The sequence below is a fragment of the Camelus dromedarius genome, chromosome 2 (genome assembly GCF_036321535.1).
Source record: "Camelus dromedarius isolate mCamDro1 chromosome 2, mCamDro1.pat, whole genome shotgun sequence".
Lineage (NCBI taxonomy): Eukaryota > Metazoa > Chordata > Mammalia > Artiodactyla > Camelidae > Camelus > Camelus dromedarius.
In genome coordinates, this window is record NC_087437.1 from 41,578,057 (window position 1) to 41,603,971 (window position 25,915).

General features: G+C 38.8%; 1 protein-coding gene across 8 annotated transcripts in view; it reads right to left on the reverse strand.

Annotated features, from left to right (window-relative positions):
* The window catches only part of PLD1 (phospholipase D1), a 173,248-nt gene that overhangs the window by 42,154 nt on the left and 105,179 nt on the right, over nucleotides 1-25,915 (reverse strand). For 7 of the 8 annotated variants that reach the window (XM_031451132.2, XM_031451117.2, XM_031451145.2 and 4 more), the window contains 8 exons: nucleotides 22,644-22,754; nucleotides 20,538-20,738; nucleotides 19,283-19,496; nucleotides 18,587-18,700; nucleotides 13,853-13,981; nucleotides 12,992-13,110; nucleotides 11,462-11,575; nucleotides 2,297-2,407 (listed from right to left, as the gene is read on the reverse strand). In XM_031451132.2, the coding sequence (XP_031306992.2) occupies nucleotides 2,297-2,407; nucleotides 11,462-11,575; nucleotides 12,992-13,110; nucleotides 13,853-13,981; nucleotides 18,587-18,700; nucleotides 19,283-19,496; nucleotides 20,538-20,738; nucleotides 22,644-22,754 (1,113 nt within the window). The remainder of the gene's footprint in view (nucleotides 1-2,296; nucleotides 2,408-11,461; nucleotides 11,576-12,991; nucleotides 13,111-13,852; nucleotides 13,982-18,586; nucleotides 18,701-19,282; nucleotides 19,497-20,537; nucleotides 20,739-22,643; nucleotides 22,755-25,915) is intronic. The other variant, XM_064492796.1, reaches the window with a different exon arrangement.

Below are 25,915 nucleotides of genomic sequence, written 5' to 3' on the forward strand. Positions count from 1 at the left end.
AGAAGTCTTATCTCACTCTGGGTCTCATGCATTTCGAAGCAATGTCACCTATAACATCTTAGTCAAGTGGACGGCTAAATTATTATTTAATCATGCAAGTTCCTTGTAGAATACAAGAAACACTGTAGGAAATGGTAAGAAATACTGTCTTAGAGTGGTAGGAACATTCCGACCTTAATCGATAGGGAAATAGGGTTTTTCAGTTCACACATCGTGTAAATGCTCATGATGAAAAATTCTATATTGGCAAATATCCTATCTCACGCTAAGTTTACTGTTTGAACAGGATAGATGGCAGAACCCTGGTCTAATTTTCTCCACTATTTCCTAGCATCTGGTTTGGCCTTATCTCATTTGTTTAGGTCTCTTATTATTCCTGAACTTCTATTTTCAGTAGCTTCTAATCTCTCTTGCAAGTATGCTGCATAGTATAAACAAGCCAATAAAATGGAAAGAGAAATTTTTTAATTCTTTTTTTAAGTATTTCTGCTTATAGATTATAACGATTATATTATAGATATTATAACGATAAAACATTCGTTAAAACTGTTACTAAAAAAACCAGGGTACAACATTATTCTTATAAGGATATAAGAGATTTAGCTGCTGCATAAAGGACTGTTACAAATTAGGTACAAATATTATGAATATCACATGTTCTATTTACTATACAAATTGTTACAACACATCTCTAATTTATAAGCATAAATCACAAAGTAATCTTTGCCAATCGTCTGAAGGTAAAGAGCTATATAAGCAGTGACTCAAAATAAGATTATCATCCTTTTGCCACATTATCATTTTTACTATTGTACACGCTTTCATACTGAAGTGCGTAAATCTGTAAATGGCTTCCAGAAGACAAACTTACAGGAAGACATTCTTCAGAAACTCATTTGAGAGTATATTTCCCTTCAGGGCATCAAACAATCAAAATCTCAGTGACAACCAAAACACATTTGTTTTTCTCAATTCCCATTACAGAGAAGCTTAGCATTCCCCTGCAGCTGTAACACACACTCATGTCCTTCACTTCTCCTTTTTTGGAGAGAGTGGGGTGAATGCCAACCATTACCTCGGCTACAGGCATTTCAGCCAGGTCTATGTGCACAGCCATGTGTATCGACATGGCATTGCTTACCTCATTTAGTGGTAGTGTTAAAAAGAAGAGCTAATTTAATACTACTAATAAAAAAAAGATAAAGCAAGGGATGCTGGGTAATGAATGAATCAGCCATTAACATCTTACATTATTATGATATAATTGTTGACATTAATAATACTGATAGTATTAGTATTATTAAACACCAGGCTTTATTCAGAGTTCACTAATTTTTCCAGTAATGTCCTTTTTCTGTTGCATGATGCCATCCAGAAAACCACATTGTATTTAGCCTGCTAATATTTTTAATCAGCCATCCCTTTCTCCAGGCTTGTGAAATAAACGAAGCTCCACCTCTTTCCCACTTGCCTTTAATGAACTGCCACTGCCTGGAAGGGGAGAAAGCCAGGACTCAAGGGGAGAAACATAGGGCTAGAATGGTTTTCCCCAGTTACCTAGTCTCTCTCCATGTACATTTCTAAACACAATGGGAAAGAAAAGACTAAAATAAAGGAGACGTGCTCTGATTTATTTTTCTATTGTCATGACTCTATTTTTTAAGGATTTCTCAAGTGCTCTGAGCTAGCTTTAGATCTATTTTGAAGTACAAAAAAGGTTCCCAAACTAAACCCAATATTTGCAGATTCTCTCCTGGTCTCTACACATGAACTCCAGGATCTGAAAAGGCTTTATAATGCACAGTAGTTTACACAGGACTGAAAAAGGTGGTACCTGCCCTTGATGTTTTTACATCTCCTTTTTTCTATGTTTCTTTTCCTGCCCTCTTCCTGCTCCAACATCCCCAAACCAGTGGCATCCAGTAGTTTCTATGTTGGCAGCTTACCTCCTGTGTGTGCTCTCCTGAAATAGCATGTGCCTCACATTTGCATCCTCCAACTCAAGCCAAACCAAAACTTACGTATCCATGTTGGGGTCTTTCTGGCTAATAATACCACAAATTGGTACATTTTAATAATAAGGTTTGGGGGACTCCTATTAGAGCCTCCAGTTAATGAAAATGTAAAGCAAATGTCAGGTAGGTTGAGGAAGTCAAAATTCAGGTAACCCAAGACCCCTTCACATCTCTACATCCGCTTATTAACACAGCACGTCCTGAGATCAGGAACTCTGCGGTCTCTGTGTGATATTTACAGGAAGGCAGGTTGTCGTACAGTGTTCATGAGCGAGACTTACTTCTATATAGATATAGTGCTTGCTGTTCTCTATCACATAGATGTAAGCAGAGTGGATGGATTCTTCGTGGTACTTTATACCAGCAGACCAATCAGCAGCAGAGCGGAGCAACTACAAGGCAGCAATCAGAAACGAGCAAACGTCAGACAATGGAGATGGCATCAGGTCTATAAACATAATGAAATCAACCTTTTTTTTTTCCCTAAACAACTAAATGGTTATGATGGTTTGTGTGTCATGTGTGCGCCAAGGCAGAGTAGATGGGTGGGGAACTGGTCCTTGGACATAATTCATAATGAAGGAGCCCAGCTGGAAGTTTAGTCCTGAAAATACCCTCTTCCACCCAGGATTACTTTTGTTCAAAATTGGAAATGACAAGGTGTAGTTTCTACACAGATCATTTCAGAAGTACCTCTTTTGGCAGCTGTGAGTAGGGTGACCATTTGTATTCTTTTTCCATGAATGGCCCCACAATTATGCCAGAGTGCCTGGTGTATTAATAATACCAATTTTATTCTCAAAAGTGTCCTGGTTTGAACCATATGATATGGTCACCCTAGCTCTGACTTGATCATGTGATTAGTCCTTTTTCCCCAAATTGTTCGGATTGATACATTCTAAAAGACAAATCGATTTATTTAGACATCTAATCTTGACTCTGCCTTTAATTAGCTGTCTGATCCTTGGTGTGTCACTTCAACTTTCCACTTTCCCACTCTTACCCCATCCCTCTGTTCAGAAACTTATCTACTCCAAGCTGAGCTTCCAGCTCAGGCTCCGGAGTATATGTTAAATACACTGATGCAGTGGGACTGCCCAGGTTCAGAAATTAGCTCCACCACCTGGTGGCTTTGATCTTCGCCAAGTTTCATAACCTCTTTGTGACTCAGATTTCCGTTCGATAAAATTGAGTATCTACTTTATAGGGCTGTAGACAGGATTAAATGAATTACTGTGCAGTGTGCAGGAGGAGGCTGACTAAGTGGTATGGAAGTGTTCGCTATTAATGAGAACAGTAAAGGATGCATCTGAGCTGTGGTGGATCCCGTCAGAGATACTTCAGAGCAGGCTGTGGCTGTGCATGTAGGAGGGAGCCTACAGGTAAGGCTTTTTCGACACGAAGAAACCATCGGTTGTGACTTTTTTCAGCATTCTAACTAGCGTTCCACTATAATGTTGGGCATGTAGTAGACGTCAATAAACGCTTATTACTTGATTTTCCTTGAGCAATATCATGTCATCACAGATTTTTATAGTGATTCTTCACTATAAAAAAATTAAAAATAAATAAACCCATTTGTTGAAGAAACAAGGTAATTTATCCTAGAGTTTTTCATAGTCTGGATTTTGCCAATTGCTTTCCCTTGATTTTTAATATGTTCCTCTATTCTCTGTAGTTCCAAAAAAATTGATAGATCTAAAGATGTAGGCTTGGGTTTAGGGCAGAAATCACTCATAAGCGGTGGAGGGTGCACTTCTATCAGGACACAAAATGCTTGCTTCTGTTTGTGATGTGACCTGCCCTTGACAGTCATTACCTTGAACCATTAGCTGGTTAGAAGTTGCTAAATAGTAATGTTTTAATTCTATCATCATTTCTTATGGCTTAGCTAGAATACTTTTTATGAAAAGGAACTTCTCTCATCAACATTTGGTTACCCTGAAATGTAGTTTGTACGGGAAAGACAAAATAAAGGCTTAATTATTTTCCTTAATTAATAGTTTTTTAAAGAATTTAAACACTAAAGACTTCAGAGGCTAGAAAAATTAAATAATTAATTAATTTAAAAATCGCATGTATAGGGCTACTGGAACTCAAGCCTAATATTTACTAAAACTCTGCCATCCTCAAAATGTTTCTTTATTCATTTGAGCTCTCCTCAAAGCATTTTATGTAATTTTATCAGATGAAATGTGCAATGATACTGGAAAATTTAACTGAACAAGAATAGTCAAGTAATCCTGGAAGAAAACTCATAAAGAAAACTTAGATAAATATGATCCACACCAGAAAAATATCTTGATTCACATCATCTCCAAGAACTGCATTATTGTTCATCAGCAGAAATAACAAAGGTTGAACAAAAAGAAGTTTCAATTCTTTGTCCACTCAAATTTGATGTTGAGTTTTGTTGCTAAGGTGTACAGTCCTAAAAATGCAGGCTTCCTTCAAAAGATTCTTATGCTGCACATCCTGATCTAATTCTATGTTGCTCTGGAAACAATGTATAAAATTGCAGAGTATCCTGGCAAGATAGGAATTCTTGAGATCTGTATCATAGCTGTGCACTTACTAGCTCCTGCACCTTCAACAAGTCATTTTAATATCACAGAGGCTCAGTTTCCTCCACTGTACACTTGAGATTGGTCTGTCTGTCTCTGTCTGTCTCTCTGTCTGTCTGTCTCTCTCTTACACACACATACAGAGCCGTTGCAAAGAAAAAAATGGCATAACAAACACAAAGCATTATATTATGCAGCACATAGTAGATATTTGATATATGGTAGATCTACCTATGTAAGAAGCTATGATCAAAGTTTATATCCCACCCTTGGTGGTAACATCCTAGTCTTCCCCTCAAATTCGGAAATCTTATACTTTCTTTCCTTCCTCACTCTCAAAATTTGCTGATTCAAAGACTTAATAAACTCATTCACATAAGATATAAATCAGTAGTGTCAAGCAGGTTTCAACTTGCAGGTCAAGTCTAATTGATTCAAAGTGGCTTTGTGGACAGCTGTGTTGAGGAGAGGACTCTTGGAACTAGACACTCTGGGGAAGAAATCTGAGGTTCATAGCCAATGGCTGCCATGAAGGGAAAGCATGAAGGACACGTATCATATGCGCCATCTTTCCTGTGAAGGATAATGGTAAATGTTTTCCTTTCCAGAGGCATTTAAATGTTTCTAAGTATATTTGTAAGCCAAAAGGACATTTTTATCATCAACCTGTGGGAAAGCATAAGCAAAGTAGAGGGGAGCCCCCCGATGCCTGTAAGACCACACAAGGTGGGAGGCTGCCTACATCCTAAGGAGATTCGGCATTATCTATCCGATGGTCTGAACCCAAATCTACACCATTTTCTCCATTTAACTTAAAAAAAGTCATCATTTTTGGTTCAACTTGAACATGTCTTTCAAGTAATACAGGAAAAAAAATTACTTGGGGTTATTATTCATTTACTATTATTCTGATTAGTTAAAATCTGTCTCTTCCCACAAGATAAATTGAAAATACAAATTTTCCTTTTACCTCTGAACCAGGGACCCTGAGATTATGTACAAATCAACTCAACTGCTTTAAATGCTTGATGGTCTAGAAAGTTTGTAAACAGTCAAGTATGTTGAAGATATTTTGACTGGCTTTCTTTTGTTTTGAATTTAAGATTTAAGACTGACTTGACCATCTAGTCTTGCATTTCTGTTTCAAACCAATGTAGCTGAGACAAGCCACAAACTCCTTACACATGCAGAAATGTGGCTTATCTTACTCCAAGGAGATAGAGAATCAAATCTAACCCACACTTTTCAAACCTCAAGTTTGAATACACAATTTTAAAGTACATAAAAAAGGGCACATTTCTGGTTTTATGTTTTAGCCTCAAGATTGTATCTAGAAGCAGTCATTTTCTTTTGTACTGTGTCCTATTTTTTAACTTAAAAAATAGCCTTCTCTTTATCTGCAAGCCCTGTTCCCCTTAATACAGTGGACCCAAGTTGACTATATGGATTGAAATACAGAAATTTCTTCCTGAAGGAAAATTTTCAAAACTTTCTTAATATTTGTCCCAAGTTCCTGTTCTCTCACAGCAATGCTTTTATCCTCTATAAATTCAGTACATATATCAATTCCTTTTTATTTCTCTAAGCTCCCTAGTCAATCATGGGACAAAGACTGTCAGGACAAAAGCACTTTTTTGTGTGTCTCGAGCAGGAGTTGGCTCCATGTAGCAGCTCACAAGGTGGCGTGGGTCAGGGAGAGAAAAGACGTGCTCAGGTTACTGGGCCTCATTCTCCCAGTCTGTATTGAGGAACACCAGGTACGGACTTTGTTCAAGAATCTGCCTTCGACTACAAAGCTCTTCCTTCTGATACCCATTTTTCTATAGTCGAGTGTCATCCATTCACTTCACAGTGTGTCATTATTCGAATAGGATGATCCTTTTGCCTGAGCAATAGTGAAAAGTTAACCTTGAGGCTGAAGGGAAGGAAGAGAATATGATTTTTGAAGAATAAGACTTAAGGGGAGAGAAGTCCTAGGAAAAAGATGTTTGGTTGGGGACTCGTGGGAGCCAGTAAGAAGCAAAAGGAGGGTTGGGGCTGGATTTGGGGACTGTGGCAACAGAGGATGATACCAAAAGGCAAGTATGACATGCAGCTTTGCTTTGCTAGAGCCCTTCCCGGGTCTTACTGGAAAGTCTCTCTACTTCACAGTTACGACCTCAGGCGCTGGAGTCAGACTGCTTAGCATCCAGTCTCATTCCCTCCATTACTCACTGTGTTATTTTAACCTCCCAAAGTCTTAGTTTCCTCATCTGTAAAAATAAGGGATCAAACGGCAGTACAATTTACAGACTGGGGACTATTAAATGAGATAATCCCCCAAAAACTTAGTGCAGGGCTGGGCACGGAGTAAACGCTCCCAGTTCACGTGGCTTCAGCCAGCCAAGACCCACAGCAGCACGCACTGAAGTCTTATTGTACCAAGACCTGGTCTGTAAACGGAAAACGGCTTCCATGGTAAGAAACTTCCTTAAAAATAAGTCAAGTGGCTTTCTTTCACCCTTACCTACCTACTTTATTCTATCACCATACAAAACATTTTGCTGTCTTTTGAAATCTACCTTGATTCCTACATTGACATCCTTTGGAGTGTCATTTGGACATTTTTCCCAAATGTAGGAACACATTTTTCCAGGAGTATAATTTGGATGTCATTATACTTGCTTGTATATTTTCTTTCCTTTCTTTTAATAGACAAAGAGATTGAAGACATGACTCCAGTGGAATTACTTCCCTCAATTTGGTAGGACTTCTCAGCAATGATTGGCTAAGAAATGACTTTTGTACTCTAAGCTGCCCGATTTAATAAATAGGATTGTTCCGTGTATCGATTCCATGTTGATGCTAATTTGGCCTCAAGTATTTTCTTTTACCTTAATAGACATGTCAAATGTCCTGTTGTCTTGGTCATTTATCTTAAGTGGCACTGATAGCATTCAGGAACCTAGTTTGTTCTTTTTAGGGAGAAAACAAGTTCTCTTACATACTCTGTGCATAAGCAGTTTCAGAACCCCCTCCGCATCCCTTTCTCTTGCTGAGTCTTGTCTGGGTGTTTTCAGCAGGCTTCTGAGAATGCCCAGCACTGAGGGAAACACCCACGATTATTTTAACATGTCAGTGGAAACTGCTGGAGTCAGCTCTCCAGTCTGGATGACTTTTTTAGAAGCAGAAATTCGTGTTGGTGAGGGCAGGCCTCCAGTCTGCCTGCCACAGCATTTGTTTCCTTGGCTGGCCGTGTCCGCCTCCTTCAACAGCTGTGCATCGTAGTTGGTGTGGAATTACCAGCAGTATGTGCCTCAGGGTGATGGGACCCCACATTTTTGTATTAAAAAAATTAACTAACTGGATTCCTTTCTGCAGATGAAAGAACAATATGAGTTTCATCTGTTGTGTCCAATGCTCTTTCTCTCCATTTCAACATATATACTGTAAATGGTATAAAGATTTTGTATCCAGAACCAGTCTGGTGACCCATCCAGAGAAATGTCAACTTGTTTGTTGCAAACTTTCGAAGACACTACAGAAAGCTTGAAGGTTATAGCTAATATTGATATAGTTCGAAAGGTTGTAGCTAATACTGATACAATTCAAACTAGTGTACTTTCCTAAGTGCTTTGCACAGATTAGTTTATTTAACTATTGCCAAAACCCTATGAGACAGATACTATTACGATCCTTGTTTTAAAGATGAAGGAAATGCATACAGTGAGGTGAAATAATTTTCCCAAGGTAACACGGCTCATATGCAGTGAAAGTGGAGCTGGAACACAGTCCGATCCTGCAGTCTGCCCCTTGCTGTATTACATTGCTCCTTTCAATTAATTAAGCTGTGGTTTCTAAGTTCGTGTTATGAACAATAAACTGTGCTAAAAACCATGCTAAAACCAACATTAAAAAGAATAAACCTAAGGAAGAAATTTATTAAGTTTTATTAAATCTCTCAAGCAAGAGTGTGTAACAGTCATTTGGCTATTGTCACATGATAGCCGAGAAAGCGAAAGGTTTGAAAATATGACAATAAACCCCTTAAAAATGAAGTAGGTTCCCAGACAGCCAGGGCCCTATCTCCCTGCTCTCCTCTGGATCCTCTGGGAAACCAGGCATTGGGCTGGGTGATTGCTTTTACCCTCTAAGCACGATACATTCATGACTTGACAACAACAATATCTAGAACCAGATGAATAAGGTTTAGAGCCAGTCGGTAATGTGAAGGGAAACAACACTGTGGTCAGAACTGTACAGAAAAGGAGAAACGGACTGGCGCCGTTTCTTTCCTTTGTTTCACTTTCTGGCCATTGCAGTTTCCTGTCTTCAAAAGGATGCACTGCCTGGCTGTGCCCCCTGTTTTCACCCCTGGAGTTATTTCAGCAGTTCTGAAAAACATCTACTGTCAGCCAGTAGGGAGCCAGGCTTTGTGAGGTCTAGAACTTTTTAAACTGTGAGGGAGTCCTCTTTAAGAAGAAGAAGACTATTCTATAAATACAAAATTGGTGTATGCCAGAATTGCTATAACAGTCTCTTTACTTGTCTTTGTGTTTTCATTCTTTCTAGTCTAATAAGTTCTTCACACGTTTGAACTTTAGGTCTCAAAGTCTGTTTGGAGAAATGGAAATAGACGTGTGACAAAATGAGAGATCCTAAGTCAATTAAGTCTGGGAGATGCTCATAGAATATTCACTCAGTGATTTCATGATATACATCAGCACAACAAAGGCACTAAGAAGTCCTGTATTTGAAAAATCTGCAAAAACTTATCTGTAATGGAAACCTTTTTTGTGAAATAGCTATCAGCATTTCACAAGCAAAACCCAACTTGCGAAACTTTGATCTAAGTTAATTTTCATAAAACATTCATGTATCATGCTTCCTCCCAGATGAAAACAAAAAGTTCTCTAATGTCTGCAGAATCAGGTCGAAATGAACCTGGCCAGCACCTCAGGGCATCCCCAATCTGGCCTTACGCTGTCTGAACCTCATGTACTGCCTCTTTGAGAGCAAATGGTTTGCTGCAGTGGTCCTACCATCTTCTGAGCAGCGAGCTTATTCCTTAGAGGGGGTGCCCAGCTCCATCCCTCTCATCTGCCAACCTCTCATGGAGAGCTGGGCTGCATTCTCAGACCAGCATTTGGTCCTAGACCACACTCTGCCTTGTTAACTGAATTCTTTAACTTCACAGCTTTCTCTCCCTCAGCTAACTCCTTTTCCAGAGGCAGAGAACTCCTTTTGTCTGACTCCACCATATCTAAGTGTGCACTGATGACTTGACTGTGCAAACACATGGCACTTAATAGACATGTTGACTGAATAAATGAATTAATGAGTCAATGAGTCTTGATAAGCTTCCTTTCAAATCAACTGGCTTTGTAGAGTCCATGCTGCCTGGGCATGCCAGGGATGAACGTCTGAGCATATCAGAAGAGACCACTGATCTAGCTCCATTTCTACCGCAACATCCAGTGAAACAGAGAAGGTGAACCAAGGGAGGTGTTTGTAGAGTGGACACGCAAAGCATCTCCCTGCCTCGCCAGGGTGGCAGGATTATAGTAGGTAAAACAGGGCTCTACGAAAAGGCTTTAGAAGATGTATGTATATGCAACACTGGGATAAAACATCCTTTGCTGATCATAAAAATACACAATTCGCAGCAATACCTTTTCAACAGATGCTTAATCCGCATCTACTAACTTTGATAAGTTGATCACCAAGTCCATTTTAATGCCATCTCAAATATTAAATTAGATTCTCTTATTTTTTTAATATCAAGGCTCCTATTTCATCTTACAGCATAGGTAATTCTTCCCTCCAAGTAGAATAAAATTAAACAGGTTCATAAAATATCCATTAACTTACATATGAATGCATATCTATCTGTGCCTCTAAGTTTAAATTAGTTGTCTCCCTTAGCCTGAGATGATGAAGTATTTGCTGTAGGTTTTTTTCTCAAGTGATTTATCTTTTTGATTGTTCTATTATTTGATGTATGGTTTGAAATGTCTACTTATTTCTCATATACACACACATCTACTTACAGATAGTACAAAGTAATTGATTTAGGCATTTCACGTATATAATTATATTCACTAGAATCCATGTCTAAATTACATAACTCCACAACAGGGATGTCACAACCGACTGCTGCATCTTTACTTAAATGATGCTTTTGATGCTGATAGTCATGGCTTTGAACAAAAGGCAATGCCAAAGGTGGCCCATCTAAGCTCTGTCCCTGAGTGATCTCAAGATATCTGGGCTGGAGTTAGTAGAGGGAGTGGACTGAGTGACAATGGACTCCACCTCTGCTGATAACCAGCCAGATCACTCTGGACAAGTTTCACAGTCCCACTGGGTCTTCATTTTCTTTTTTGTAATTTGCATTGGACTGAATGTGGTAAAATTTTGTGACTCTATTAAGCAAATTCCTTGTTCTATTAAAAGAGCCTCTGAAAGGCATTTGGTTAATCAGGGACTAAAATTAGATTGAACTATAACTAGCTTCCTGGATGTTAAGTTTCAGCCACATTCCTGGTACTTAACTGGTTATCAGTCCCAGGTTTACTGTGTATCACGTTGCTAGGGTCACTTCAGAAGGAATTACAGGACAAGCCTCTCCTTGACTGGTGTTTTCTAAAGATATGCATTTAGTATATTTACACAATAATTTTAAAAGGAGGATAAATTGCATATATTTAAAATAGAAAATGTAATACTATACCTCTCCCCATCCAAAAAAAAAAAGAGAGAATATAATACTGAATTTTGAAAGGTCTTTTCAGGTTTGCTTTGGAGTTGTCCTTACTGAAAAACCTGAAGCCAATATGCATTTGTTCCAATGAGAGTGGCTGCGCCCAGCAACACTTCATAAAAAGGAGAAGCCAAACTTACCTGCACGTTAGCATGCACAGACCCAGGCACTTGATATTTCAATTCATGGGCTGTTGTTTGAGATTTTGGAAGCAGAAAAGGATAAGAAAGGGACCGATATTTTGATTTCATAATCTAAAATAAAAACAGGTTAAAAAAAAAGATTCAAATGAAAAAATAGTTCCAGTCTTCCCTACTTTGTGATTAGTAAGAGAAATTCAGGTTCAATTGAAAAAGAAAAATGTCAACAGTGGGTGTTTCCAGGTGAAGAGGCAATAGATTATTTATTTTTATTTTCTTTCTGTTTCCCAGAGGCAGAAAATTCCTTTTTTCCTTCTTTTATCCTTTGGAGTAAGCATTATTGCTTTGTATTTTTAAAGAAAGCATAAATATAACCTAGAGATACAGAAGTATACAATTGCAAAAATGGGATTATTTTATAAACTGAATTTTTACTATGCTGGAGATATCGTGCAACAGCAAGATAGCACTATGTATCATTTTAAAATAACTTCATAGTAAAATGGCACGGAATAATCATAATTTGTTTAACAAATTGAGCATTTCAGTTGTTTCTAATTTTATTCGAATTATTAGAAACAATATCAAAATTAATTACTTATTAAATAACTTCTTTAGCTTTAAATACCTGAAATAGATTTTGAGTCAAATGTTACATACTTCGAAAAAAGAAACCCTTTTTTGTGTTGTACCGATTTATCCTCCCAGGAGCAGGATATAAGAGCATCAGAGAGCCGAAACCCAACCACAGGTATTTGCAGTGTTTTTATCTTTGTCAGTCCAGCAGGTTAAAAACACTATCCCTTTACTTATTCATTCATTCCCCTCTAAATTCTTGTTAAAAATATCTCCACTCTTTCTAAGAGCTCCCACTGTTTATAATGTTATGTAAATGAAAAATAAGGTGACCCTTTAAGTTGTTAATGCAACTAAATCTTTTTCCAAATTACCTCCAAATTATAAGGAGAAAATGCCTTATCACCATTAAAGAAAAATAAAATGGAACCTTAATAACACCTGGACAATAGGTACCTGACTATGAATGTTAGGTCAAACTCTTACAGATAATGAAGGCAGACTAAAGAAGACATGACCTGGAGAAAAGACAAATGGCTTCATCCCATCCTGCTTACTTTGCTCAGAACCACTTCTCAGAAGCCTGTACCAATATGAACTGAGGGCAGGGCCAGGACTGGAAGGACTTGAAGCTCCAGCCTTCTCACCTGAACAAGGCTCCCAGCCTCCACATTAGCCCAGTAGCCCTGCAAGTGCCTACCAGGCCAGGCCAGACGCTCAGCCAACGCTGAGCGTCCCAGACGTTAAACCACAGGCCATGAGAGTAGCATCCACCCCTCTGCCTTCTGAATTGTCTGTGGTGTGAACATTCAGGAACTTTTTTCTTCTTTTTCCCAGAGGCCCAGGCACTCTGACAACCAGGCACTCAAGAAGGGAAGAGGGGATATTCTCGTGTCCTCTTCTTGGCCTGTCTCTCTTCACATAGACTGAATCACAATAAAACCACCCATGTACCTTCGTGAAATTCCAGCGCTGGATGAAGTGACGCGCCACGTCGCGAGCCGCCTTCCCGTGGACTGCAGAGGCGATGTCGTGCCATGGCATCCGGGGGGTGGAGTACCTGTCAATGAAATCTGCCCGGGTACACCAGGCAAGGAGTGTCACCAACTTCTGTGCCAGGGACCCGAGCCATCTGACCCCAGCTCTGACCCCAACTATGATACCTAAAAGAAAACCTGGTAATGTCCACTATGTGTGTATTTCTTGGCTCGGGTAGAACGATACCTTTATAGCCAAGAGAAACATAGATCTCACACTGAGGAACACAGTCCCCCATGTACCTCTCCCAAATATGTTTCCATTTCACTTAGTATTAGATAATCAGCTGGCAAGGCAGAGGTGAGTTGGTATAAATTATCTAAGGCTGTACTTGATGCTACATTTTTCTTTTTTATCCTGTTGAAATAACAGCAAGCTACACATGCAGTGCAATTTCTACTTCCTTTTAGATAGGTGAGTGCAGTAATAATCTGAAATGTGTTGTTTTAATGCTGGAAGATGCAGATGATAAGCAGAAAAGATGATCAAAGGAAGGGTACCATCTCTTGGAGAATTACAGATTATTACCCTGAAACATGTCTATATGAAAGCTGGAGATTTCAAACAAGTAAGCTCTATTTCATTTTCTTTCCTTACTACACATAGAAGGAAAAGCCCTTAAGTATATGACTGAATCGCAGGCTCCAGTGTTTGACCAAATATTCAGAATAAAATAAAGCAAAACAAAAGATACTAGATCATGCACATGCACACTTGTTCACATGCTGACGAGTAAAAGACAAAATGTAAGCAGCCGCCCACTACCCTGGTACTCACCAGCAAAAGGCTTATCCAGCTGAACCCAGTCTTTGAAGACAAAATTACAGTAGTCCTTTCCATGCCAGAATCTGGTTTCCCCGTGGAGCTCTCCCACTCCGGTCTGTAAACTCCGGATGGAGCCCGTGTCTGTAAATGCAGCAAGACCTACTCAGAGACTGAGGCGGGCCCTGGAGAGGGAAGCTCAACTCTCACTTATTAAACAGTAAGCCTCCTAACTAGGGCTCCGTGTGTCCATTCCATCTGAGGCTGTGGGGTGGTAAAGTTCTAAAACCCTCACAAGTTTATTATGACTTGGTGGTTGGGGCTACAACCAGGTTCATCACCGGACAATGAAATTAAACATTCTTATTCTCACCACCCACTAGATTTCTGGAAAAATGGATCGCAGGGCTAACTGTGAATAAAGAACCTGCTAGGAGAGACTGTGAGAGAGCAGTAAGGCCAGCCAGGCAGAGGAGAATGAAATGCAGAGGCCATGAAGAAGTCATGTCCTTCTCTTTCTCCAGACAACATGGGGCTCACCTAAAGTAGAACTCTTTGTCTTTTGCATCTCAAAAGGTAAGAACCTCAAATCTGCAGACAGCCCATGTTCCAGCCCTGGAATTGACCAGTTAAGTGACACTAAGCTTCATTTTTTGGAGACAGAAATCCTTTATATGCGAAAGGAAGAATTTGGCCCAAGTGACATCTAAGATCTTTTGGGTTCTAACATTCTGTATTTTTAAAGTCATAAATAACAATCCCAAAAAATATCACAACAACAGACAAAAGCTTAAGATCACAGGTGCAGAAGCAGCGATCTACTTCAGTGCTTCACAAAGAGCTTTGGCGGGAATATTTAACCTAAGGGGAAATCTGTAGACTTAAATCGTTTGTGTGTTTAAGATGACCACAAAGCAGGAAAACCAGAAGAACCACAAATCACAAAATGCAGCGCTTGGCACAACATAACAGATAGACATTGGATGCAAAAGTGTTTGTTGAATGAATAAATGGTACCACATGCAGGAACCAGTGAGAGTACTGGCCTGTCCCCACCCTACCCCCTACCCTGGCCACCACACTGCCCCAGATCTCTCTTTCCAAAATGCAGACTCCTTGCTTAAAAGCCTTCTAGGATGACCTACTGCCTATAGGGGTCAAATCCTAAGGGATTAGTGTACATAGGCAGCTTTTCTCAAACTGCTGCCAATCTCTCCTTCTGGTCGTTGTTCTCCGCACACAACCCAGGCCCCATGCACACCACATTTCTCACTGATTTTGACAGGCCTGGTCCATCATGTCTCTTTGCAGCTAGCACATTATTCCTTCTGCCTGGAATGTTCTTCTCTTCCTCTCGGTCTCATCTTATCAACCTTCAAGAGCCACATCAGCTGTCACCTGCCCTGGGGACACCTCCCAGGTCCTGGCAGAGAGAGGCAGCCCCTGGCACTGCTGCAGAACCATTAATAGCTGCACACCCCAGGGCCTCGGACTCTGTGACCCAACTGTGTAACTGTGTTCCCTCCCTGCCCTCCACTGACTCATCTACAAACTCGGGGCTGAGAAGTGTCTCCCCTCAGGGCCTGGTGCAGCTCCTGGCACTCAGCAGACTGTCCTTTAAGTATTTGCAGAGCAAACGTTTTTAAACTATCACCACACACACTATCTCAGAGTGAATAATTAACCTCCAAAGGTTACTGAAATTTTCTGTAAAAGAAAAATGCCTTAGGCTGCTAACGATTAACAAAACTTAGTAATGTTAAAGACAGAATTCTATTGATTTCTCACAGTGATTTGTTTTCCTGCTCTCTAAGCCTGAAAGGCCAAAGTACTGGTAGGTCTGTTTGCTCACCTATAGGCTCTTTATAATAAGCATGGCACTTTGTTTAAAAAAAGGAAAAGAAAAACCTTTTTAAAATAATAGTATCAAGGCAAGCAGTGTCGATTTGAAATTCTCCCTCTTGCAACATGATTTTGAGAGAAAAAAATCCTGAAGATGGCTGAGTGATTTTGAATTAAAATATATACTACAGAAATCTACCATGGTTACTAGTCACATTTCAAATGAGCTGATTTTAGTGCAGTTTTTCTACTTAAAAACCCACAGTGATCTTGCATGCACACTCTGAACTGACTTCTGTACGGCACCAGTAAGGTTCACTAGGAGCCCCATTCAGCATGGTCATTTGCATTCAAGTGAAACTGACATTGCAGAGAAGCAATCCAGCTCAAATCTTCAGGAAAGGAAGTCGCTAATTCAAGCAAGCATTCAGTTTCAAATTTCTAACAAAGAGTCACTCTATGCTTAATTTACATTTCAAGTCCTATAAGACAATGTAAGTTTAAGTCATTACATGACTTACATGTAGAGCTGTGCTTATTAAGCTTCCTTTATTATTCATAGTAGAACCTTACTTTTTTTCCTACACAAATTCACATGGCACTCCAATGTAAAACAGCACAAGTGGGGTTTTTCTGGTTGAAGTGCTACCAGTGGAGGTGAGAGGGTCCAGGGCCCTCAGCATTATCCGCAGAGCCCCCTGAGGTCCAAGGAATAGGCTTTGCAAATCATTGCTCCAGAAGGACTCAACTATCCTCGGACTTTCCTTTTTAAGTAAATTCAGTTTTCATATTAAAAAAATTAAACTAGTAACTTAACGTAGTTAATGGAAAGAGTCCTCTCGGCTCCCACATTCCATATCCACTGTATCAGCAAATGCTGCCAGCCCCACCCAATAAATGTATTCAGTACTTGTCTGGTCACTACTTGCCACCAGGGTCTGCTCTGAAGAAAATGTAAGTCAGACCTTGTCTGTTCTCTGCTCAAGACCTTTTGATGACTTCCTTTTTCACTCAAAGTATAAACCACAATTCTGTATCTACCCCACCCTCCCCAGCCGTGCTCCTCTCATTCTCCCCCAGCCCCCCACCTAGGCCACACTCCTGGAACACACCAACCTCCTCCCCCCAAGCCTTTACACTTGCTACTCCTCCTGGCGGAATTCTCTCCCCACCCCAGATATGCCCTTAACTCATTCTTCTCTTCCTTTTGATCTCTGTGGAAAACTCCCCTCATTGGAAAAGCATTCTCTGACCCCATCCTATACAAAACAGTAGCTCCTCCCCCTACCCTTCCCCCACTCCCCCGTACTATTGTTCTCCATGTTCTTACTACCTGTTACACTGTGTTTGATGATCTATTTGTATATACAGTTTCCATCCTTACTCTCCAACTAGTTAACTGAACTTTGTGTTGTTCACTCCATCCCTGGTACCTAGAACAGAGATTAGCATATTACAGGAGCTCAGTAAGTACCTATTTAACTAACAAACAAATCATACACATTTATTTCTGTACTTGCACTTACTGTTTTTAATGATTGTGCAATTCCATCAAGGGGATGAACTGCTCATTGTGTTCCTCACCATCTCCTACAATTGGATATTTAGATTGTTTACTTTTCTTTCTCTTTCTCTCTCTATCAATAGAAAACACATCCAGTGCAGGGATGAGGGTTTCCATCAACACCTGCAAACCACCCACATTGCTGTCCTCAAATCACCACTGGGGGAATCACCCCTCTTGGCCTGCCCCTGGCCTGAATCGCTTAATGTATTCTGTACCTAACTTGCATCTTCTTTCCCACTTGTTCCCAGTCCTGTTTTCAGCAAGACTAACACTCTGCCCCCTCAGCTTCATGTTCTGGCAACCTCATTCCTCCAACTCATCTTTAACTTCAGTCCTAATGCAGCAAAGCCGCACACCAGAATTACAAAGCAATACCTGGCCCTGTTTGCAACCCTTTAATGTCTGCCCCTGCATTTGCCTGTGGCCTGGCCTCTCTGGACTTCCCAGTTCCCTGTCTCAGGGCTATGAAGCTCTGTGGAGCACAGGAATTTACTGTGAGCTATCCCTGAATCCACACAGGCATCAGGTACCAGCTGTAAGCTAAATAGATAAAATGTCTCTCCATATACCTTCTTCTCCCTATTTTAATGTGTATCAATGTTTTTGTGATTTACATATGTGGTTGTATTTAACAGTTACACTGGATCTTTAGTTCACTATATTTAGTTAATCAATTTAAAACTTGCAGTGTCCCCAGACTGAGGAATGCTGGGAACCACTGCTTAAGGTAGAGCATAATATATCAGGGTTGTTAGCTCCTGACAGCCACAACTCACTCCCATCCAGCCGTGCTAGCTGGGCTCTCTCTCAGTCATCTCATAAACAGTACGTAGAACCGTGGGCTTGAGAATTTCGTCAAAAGGTCCTGAGGTAGTCATCTGCATTTCTGCTAAATCACAAGTCTGAATCATGATCTCTGGGAAGCTGACAAACTGGAACTTCGCTGGGCAAGTCCCTTATCATCTCTAACCCTGAGTTTCTCCATCTGCAAAGAGGAGATAACCCTATTACTACCAACACCACAAGTGCCTAGGGCAGGGAGGGGCAGCATCTGCACACAATTAACACTAGCTTACAATTTTACTACGGCTGCTATTTATCATGATAATTACTTGTCCCTTTATCTGATCTGAATTCCTCTTCATTCTCGCCACCATATTTTGGCCCTGATTAATTTATTGAGAACCTAGGTCTTACAGAAGCTTATCCGATGACCATTTCTAATATGTACGTGGCGTGAAAACTGTGCGAACAGAAAGCCAATCCAGAAACACAAGCGCTCTGCTCATGCAGCACAAGCGGAAGCCTCGGGCGGTTCTGGCGCTGCGCACATCACTTACCCGTGTTAGGTCCAGTGAGCCCCTGCTCAGACTCACTGGAAGAGCGAAAGAGTCTCAAGTGAGGTTTTAAACCATGGATTAAATTCTGACGGCTCCTACAGTGATTACAATAACCTGGAGAAAGTTGAGAGTTCTTTTTTTACAAAGGAATACATAAATATGCCATGCTTCCTAAACTGGGAAGCAGGTTCCATCATTTTAAAAACTAGACAAGGCTATAAAATCAGTCACAGATTCTGTGCAGCAGAGAACTGCAGAGCTTTAAGACACATTTGAAAAGTACAGTGAATTTACAAAATGTAGAAAATCTGATGTTTGAGGATAAAAGCTGGATGTACTTCTGGACAGGAAGAGAAATGAAATTTCTTTTGTGAAAAGCTTACAATGTGCCCCTAATACTTTTCTTTTTCCTTCACACCTTGGCCTTGTTTTAGAAATGCTTAGGTAGCCTGCTACCACTGGAAGCCTGAATCGTGGTTGTTATCACTACTTAGGCGAAAAAGACAAGAAATCTGTTCTAAAAGGAGTCAAACAAAGCCCTGAAATGGCACGAGACCGAAGAGGATGATATAGTGACCTTTCAGTACTGCTCATTGTTCAGTGTCCACTGTACAGGACAGATTCTGAAAACAGGCACACAGGGTCTGGCCCTGGAGGAACAGAGCGTAGCAGAGATCAGTTCCAGCAGAGACTTACTGGAGGCGCTGTCAATGCTGCTGATGCTGTCCGCGTTGTGCAGGTGGTGCCTGTGCAGCTGCCGGTACAGGCTGAACTTGGAGAATTTTCCCGGCTTTCCTATTCCTTTCAGTTTTGAGTCCCTATCATCAACATTCTTCAGGACGGGCGGACTTTTATTAGATTCGTTTTTATCTTTGTGGCTTAAGGATTCCATAGACTCTGTTGTTTCAGCCTGAGAAAATTATTAAAAAAAAGAAAAGAAAGAAAAGAAAAGAAACTGCATAAGATACTGTGCAATGTGGTCCTTTAATTCCAGCTGAGCTGATATATAAAGCTTACACATGATGAAGGGTCCCCAACAGACACCCAAGAACGTGTGAGGTCAGCCACAGGGCAGTGGGTGATTCTTATGAGCTGTTTAAATACTCCAAAGGAATACCAGGCAGTCCATTACAGTTCTTCTTCCCCTGGGCCACATTCCTGAAATTTCATGCCAATTAACCTTTTTTGTCTCCAATACAATTCCATGAGTTCTATTCCCTGTTGAGTTACTGAGCTTATTCCTCTGATAAACATGAAGTAAGCGATACTTTTTCTGTCAATTATTTTCCTTGTTACCTTTTCACTAAGTCTCTATTTTCCCAGAATAGTCACCAACACGTTCAGCAGTAAAATAAGATGGAGCCCATCAAAATTTTTAATGAGTGTATTGACATTCTGGCAACCATCTGAGTTGAAATAATAAGCATATGAATATAGGCACGTAGCTATTTCGGCAGCTCTTGATTTGACAGGTACTTTGAGAAGTTATTAACCTCCTGCTTTCAACAGAATTCCCTAAATGAGTTCAGACTGAACTGTCTTATGTTTGTATGTCTGTAAGAAGGAAGATTCCAAAAACTGTGGCAGCTACTTGTAATAAGTTTGCTTATTTAACTTCAAGTCCAATTTTGCCACGTATTTTTGTTTATGAACTTGTTTCCCCCAAGGAGGAAATACATCTTTAATTTCAATAGAAAACAAAAGAGCTGACTATGAGATAGCAAATGCTCTGCTGAATCTGTTTTTAATTCTTACCGGAGATGAAACTAAGACAAACAGATGTACAGGTACAGACTCACTCAGTGGTATTTGAAACCAGTCTATGTTGGACTCAATGTTCTCTGCCCTTCCAGGGATATGCCAGCTCTCAGTCAACCCATCAATCAATCAATCACGCTAGTAATACATCTTTATACAAACTGTGCAGGGCCTTAAGGTGAAATTTACTAACCGTGAGGGAGCCTGGAGACGGTCCCATGATGACGCGCTTCACGCTGCCGACGTCCGTGAGTCTGTGTTCATTGTCATCCCACCTTCCGTAGGCCAGATCGATTCCACCCAAAAAGGCCACTGACTGGTCGATGATGACAAGTTTCTCGTGATGAGCCCACAGATAGACGCTGGACGACACATGATCTGGGTGCCTCATCACCTTGAGAGGGAAAAAAACCGCATGTGGAATATGCTTTCTAAAATGTCTTTCATATCATAATAAAATAGGTCTGTTTACTCCCCTGAATAGCATTTTCTACAGTTCGAAAACTCAAATGTGCTTTCTAAACATTAAAGAAAATCTCCAAACTTTTAATTTTATCCCTAGTATTTAGCAGAGGAGGAACCCTCATTACTTTTAAAGACTCTCCTGCCCATCCAGGACCTTCCCACATCTGGGGACAGCTGCCATTTAACTTGAAGTCTGGCCACATATTTTAATAAAAGTCAGCTCAGTGGAATAGCAGATTCTCTTTCCCCCCAAAAGGATTACGTTATATGTGGTATTATTTTTAAAACACTATAACTTTTCAACAAACATCTATCCGTGACAAAACTTTTAATAAATATATTGATATTTTGGCAGTCATTGAGTTGAAGTAGTAACCATTTGGATATAGGGATACAGACGTTTTCACAGCTCTTGATTTATTTAAAGGTACTTTGAGAAGTTATTAACCTCCTGCTTTCAAATAGAATTCTCTCTAAATGACCCCAGACTGGCCTAGTCTATTTTTGTATGTCTTTAAAGTAGAAGCATTCCAAAAACTTTCGAGGCTACTTCATTTTTTAATAACATGTTTTTTAAAATAGTGGTAAAATACACAGAACATAAAATTTACCATAGTAATCATTTTTAAGTATACAACTCAGTGGTATTAAGTACGTTCATATTGTGCAACCATCACCACTATCCATCTCCAGAACTTTTCATTTTGTGAAAGTGAAATTCTGTACCCACTCAACTCCCCATTCCCTCCTCCCCCCAAACCCTGGCAAACACCATCTATTTTCTGTGTCCATGAATTTGACTACTCTAGGTATCTCATATAAATGGAATCATACAATATTTGTCTTTTTATGACTTATTTCACTTAGAATAATGTCTTCAAGGTTCATTTAGGTTTTATCATATGTCAGAATTTCCTTCCTTTTTAAGACTGAATCATATTCCACTGTATGTATACACCAATCCATTACTGAGAGTGTGATAGTAGAGTGTCCAACTATTACTATGGAACTGTTTTATTTCACCCTTCAATTCTGTCAGTGTTTCCTTTATATATTTGGATGGTCATTATTACATATATAATTGTTTGTAACTGCTATATTTTCTTTCTTGCTGCATTACACTTTTTATTAACATTTAATCTTTGTCTATTATAAACTTTTTTCATTTAAAGTCTCTTTTGTCCAATATTTGTATAGCCATTCCTGTTCTCTTTCTGTTACTATCTATGTGGAATATCTTTTTTTAACCAAGAGAAATATGTAATTGTCATATATTTTAAGCCTGCTGGAGATTTACTAATTCATTGTCTTGATGTACCTCAGTTATTGAGCAATATTTACTGATAGGCTTCAGATGTTCGGTAAAGTATCAAATAGCTTTTTTCAAATTGTTTATCATTTTAATTTACTATATTAGTACTTTATACAAAGTGCTATTAAGAAAAGCACTTTAAATCCTAGAAGAGCTCTCTTTGTTGCTATCAATGTTCAAGTGATGTCCTGGGGAGGTCACATCTAAGAGGTTCCAAGATAATCTTAACAAGGAGTATGGAAACTTGACAGGGCTCTTGAATATTAAAACAGCTGTAGGAAGAATGTTCTTGGCTGAATTATCAGGGTAAAAGAAGCAGAAATGAGAACTCTGCTGACTCCATCAATATCAGAAGTATAAGAAAGTATAGTCATTTGTTTTATTTCTGAGAAGTTCACAATACTGTTTATTCAAAATATACATTAGGGAATTCTACAGATTACCACTGCTTCAAGCAAGACATATCTGAAAATCAACAGAATAACAAAGAACAAACCCTGTTGAGCAAGATGACCCGAATACCTTTATGTTGGGGTGTAGATGCATCAAAATCCTCTTGCTGTATTCACTGTTGATTCCAAGAGCAAGTTCCACCTCTTTGTAGAGCATAACGAAGATCCTCACCCCCTGTTGCTGTTACAGAAGAAAACATAGGGAGTAATAAGAATTTTTAGAGGTAGGTTATGATTTTTCTTTTTCTTCTTCCTTTCTGGGCATTGTACTTTCTAAAACTTTCCTCTATAAACAAGTATAACACAATTTTTAATGAAAAATACAATACAAGGAGGTGATATATAAGTGTATATTAAGACACAAATATAAAAAAAAATGTATCTCCTTTCTATTCTTTGACTTGTAATCCTGAGAATCCATATGGGACTAATTACAGCCAGAAAGTTGAAATTGCAGCCTCAAATACTAAAAGGGTCTGATATCAGATAGTCTTACACCTTTGAACGTCTCCAAACACTTGACATTGAGGAAAAATTTGGACCTGATTCGTGTTACAGGATTAGGGTTTTTTGTTTTTATTATACCAAAATTAGTTGAAAACACCGGGTTTTAAAAACTCCAATGCAATAAATTAGGCTACACATGCCTTAAATATTTCTGGGAGTATTTTCACAGAATTTTTCTTTACTAAAATTTATTTTAGTGGAAAAAAACATTTCTTAATCTTCAGAGGAGAATGTGTTGGTTCATACTCTTCACCCATAATTAAATCATCAATGTCTGTTTCACAACTGAAATGACTTCTTCAGAAGTCTGCTTCTCTAACATTAAAAACTCCCTGAGTTTTAGCAGCAGCACACAAATTAATATTGATCCATCCTTAGACCTTGGGCCTAAAAGGAAATAGACAAGGACATGGTGAAGGTCAAATTAAATTAAAAAATGCCTGGTAAACATTAACATGCTGTACAAATAACATTTATTATTAATATTAACCATCAAAAACATAATGTCCAACAGCTGGTAGTACAGAAAAGTACTAGTATTTTCTCTCCTAGTTCTGGGTGGTGGCAGAGTTTTAGCCTATGATAAATTGCCCCACACCTTAACGTCCCTTCCCTTCTCTCTGTCCTCTCATACAGTTCTCCCACCAATATCTCCAGGAAACACTATGTTATTTATCCCGACTTCTTGTCTTTTTTTTTTTTTTCGCTTTTTAGGTTTGCATCTTCAGTATTGCTGTGCTGTTTGCAACATCTTAATTTGCATTTCCTATTCCCAGCAGCTCTGAAATTATTTGGAAATACATTATATACATATTAGATACTATAGCTACACTTAGGCATTTAGTATCTTGGAGATTTAAGCAAGAAGTTTCCTGTAGTACTTTCTAGAGTATTAGATATACAGGCATATCTAATAAACTACAGTGACAAAGAATAATTTAGTTACAGTTTAAGTTTAATCCATGGTAATTAGATTTATAAGATACCTAATTTATAAGAACTGGGTTTTTGGCAATGCTATAAAAATGTGAAGTAACATATGAGTTAATATTTTAAGGTTGTAAGATAGAAAACCTTGGAATAAGCCAAATATACATACAATTCCCCCATGTTTCTCTCCCAATATTGGGAAGAATATTTTGGTCCCTAAATTCTTATAATAATTCATCACTTCAAAATACTAACTCTATCTTACTTGGTGTTAGTAGTATCTGAAAAGTGTATTCAGTTTTGAAGGGACACACTAGATTTACATTCTGGGCTGCATTAAGAAAATTAAATGAGTACTGGGAGAAGACCATTCTAGTTCTGAAAAAACTGGATTAAAGCATGTATTTTATTTCTCTGGTTAACAGCTGACTTTTGGAAGTGGCTTATTATTTATTATATTGCACACAACTATTATTATAATCAAGTACATAAATACAGACTTGATTAAAGAAATAGGAAGTAAAAGTGCAGGCAGGAAGTGGGCAGATTAATTTCTAATGATATGGCCAGTGAGTGCTCTAAATGAAAACTAGAACATTATTTTATTTTTTTGCCTCCATCATTCAGATCCACTTCACTCTGAGTATTTTAAGATTCAGCACTAAATAACAGTTACAAAAAAATAGCTTCCCATTGAATGATACAATATAAAGTTTAAAACCCTAAATTTTAACCTAAATTATAGAGCATTACACCTTACATCTTTCATCATGGTTCATTTGTTTTAAATGGATGAAATTCTGCTTCTTAGGCTTATGAGATTATTACCCATGAAGGACAGTAGTCGCATATTAGGAACTGGTCTGAATCTCACAATTTTCCATCTACCTGTATAACTAATGGATTTTGGAAATAATGGAGATGTTAATGCTAATGGATTATAGTATATCCTCCATCTACTAATAGCTGACATTTTCTTCTATACTGTATCTTTTCCCATTGAAATAGATTAACTCTAAAAGAAAGAGGGTATGCACTTTAAGTCTTTCCAGCTTAAGTAGAGATGACTAATAAGGAAGTAACTAAATATAAAAAGTTCATTTTTATATAGTCTGGTTTACAATTATTCACTAACATCCATACCCACAATAAGCAGTTAATTAGTGACAAGATTTTTGTGGTAATAAAGCAATAAAGTCCTCTTCTTCTGCTCAAGGTATTACACCACTACCATAAACTTTAAATTATAAAGGGCAAAGCAAAATACGTCCCTTGGGAATGAGAGCATTTGTTGGGTCATATAGTGCAGACTTATACAAAATTGAGAAATATTTGTGCAAAATGAAAGCCAAATTAGAAAAAAAAAAAAGGGTTAATTCTGTAATTAAACATTCTGATGTTAATTCTGTAATTTAAAAAATGCACTTTTGCGGGGCAGAGAATAGCTCATAGTGGTGGAGTGCATGCTTAGCATGCACCAGGTCCTAGGTTCAATCCCCAGTACCTCCTCCATAAATAAACAAATAAACCTAATTACTGAAAAAAAAAATCTATAAATAAAATTAAAAATGCACTTTTGAGGCATCCAGTGTTTTACCAATGTCTTTTAGTGACCCTAGGGGAAATTATTTTTTGCTTAGAAGAGAAGTATTAATAGGGGAAGTAGGAAAGCAGATGGCCTGGACTTGACTGTTTCCTGGGTTTCTAGGCTTCGATGCCATGTTTCTTATCTCTGCTGAAGTCAACTAACCTGAAGTCCACAGAATAAACTTCACGACACCTGAGTTTCAAAAGGTAAAAGTTCTATCCTCTCTTCTAATTATTTTTTAATCCAGTAGAGCAGACAGAATACTAGAAGCAGTAGGAATGTTTAGGCCCTTTACACATACAAATGCAAATGAAGAA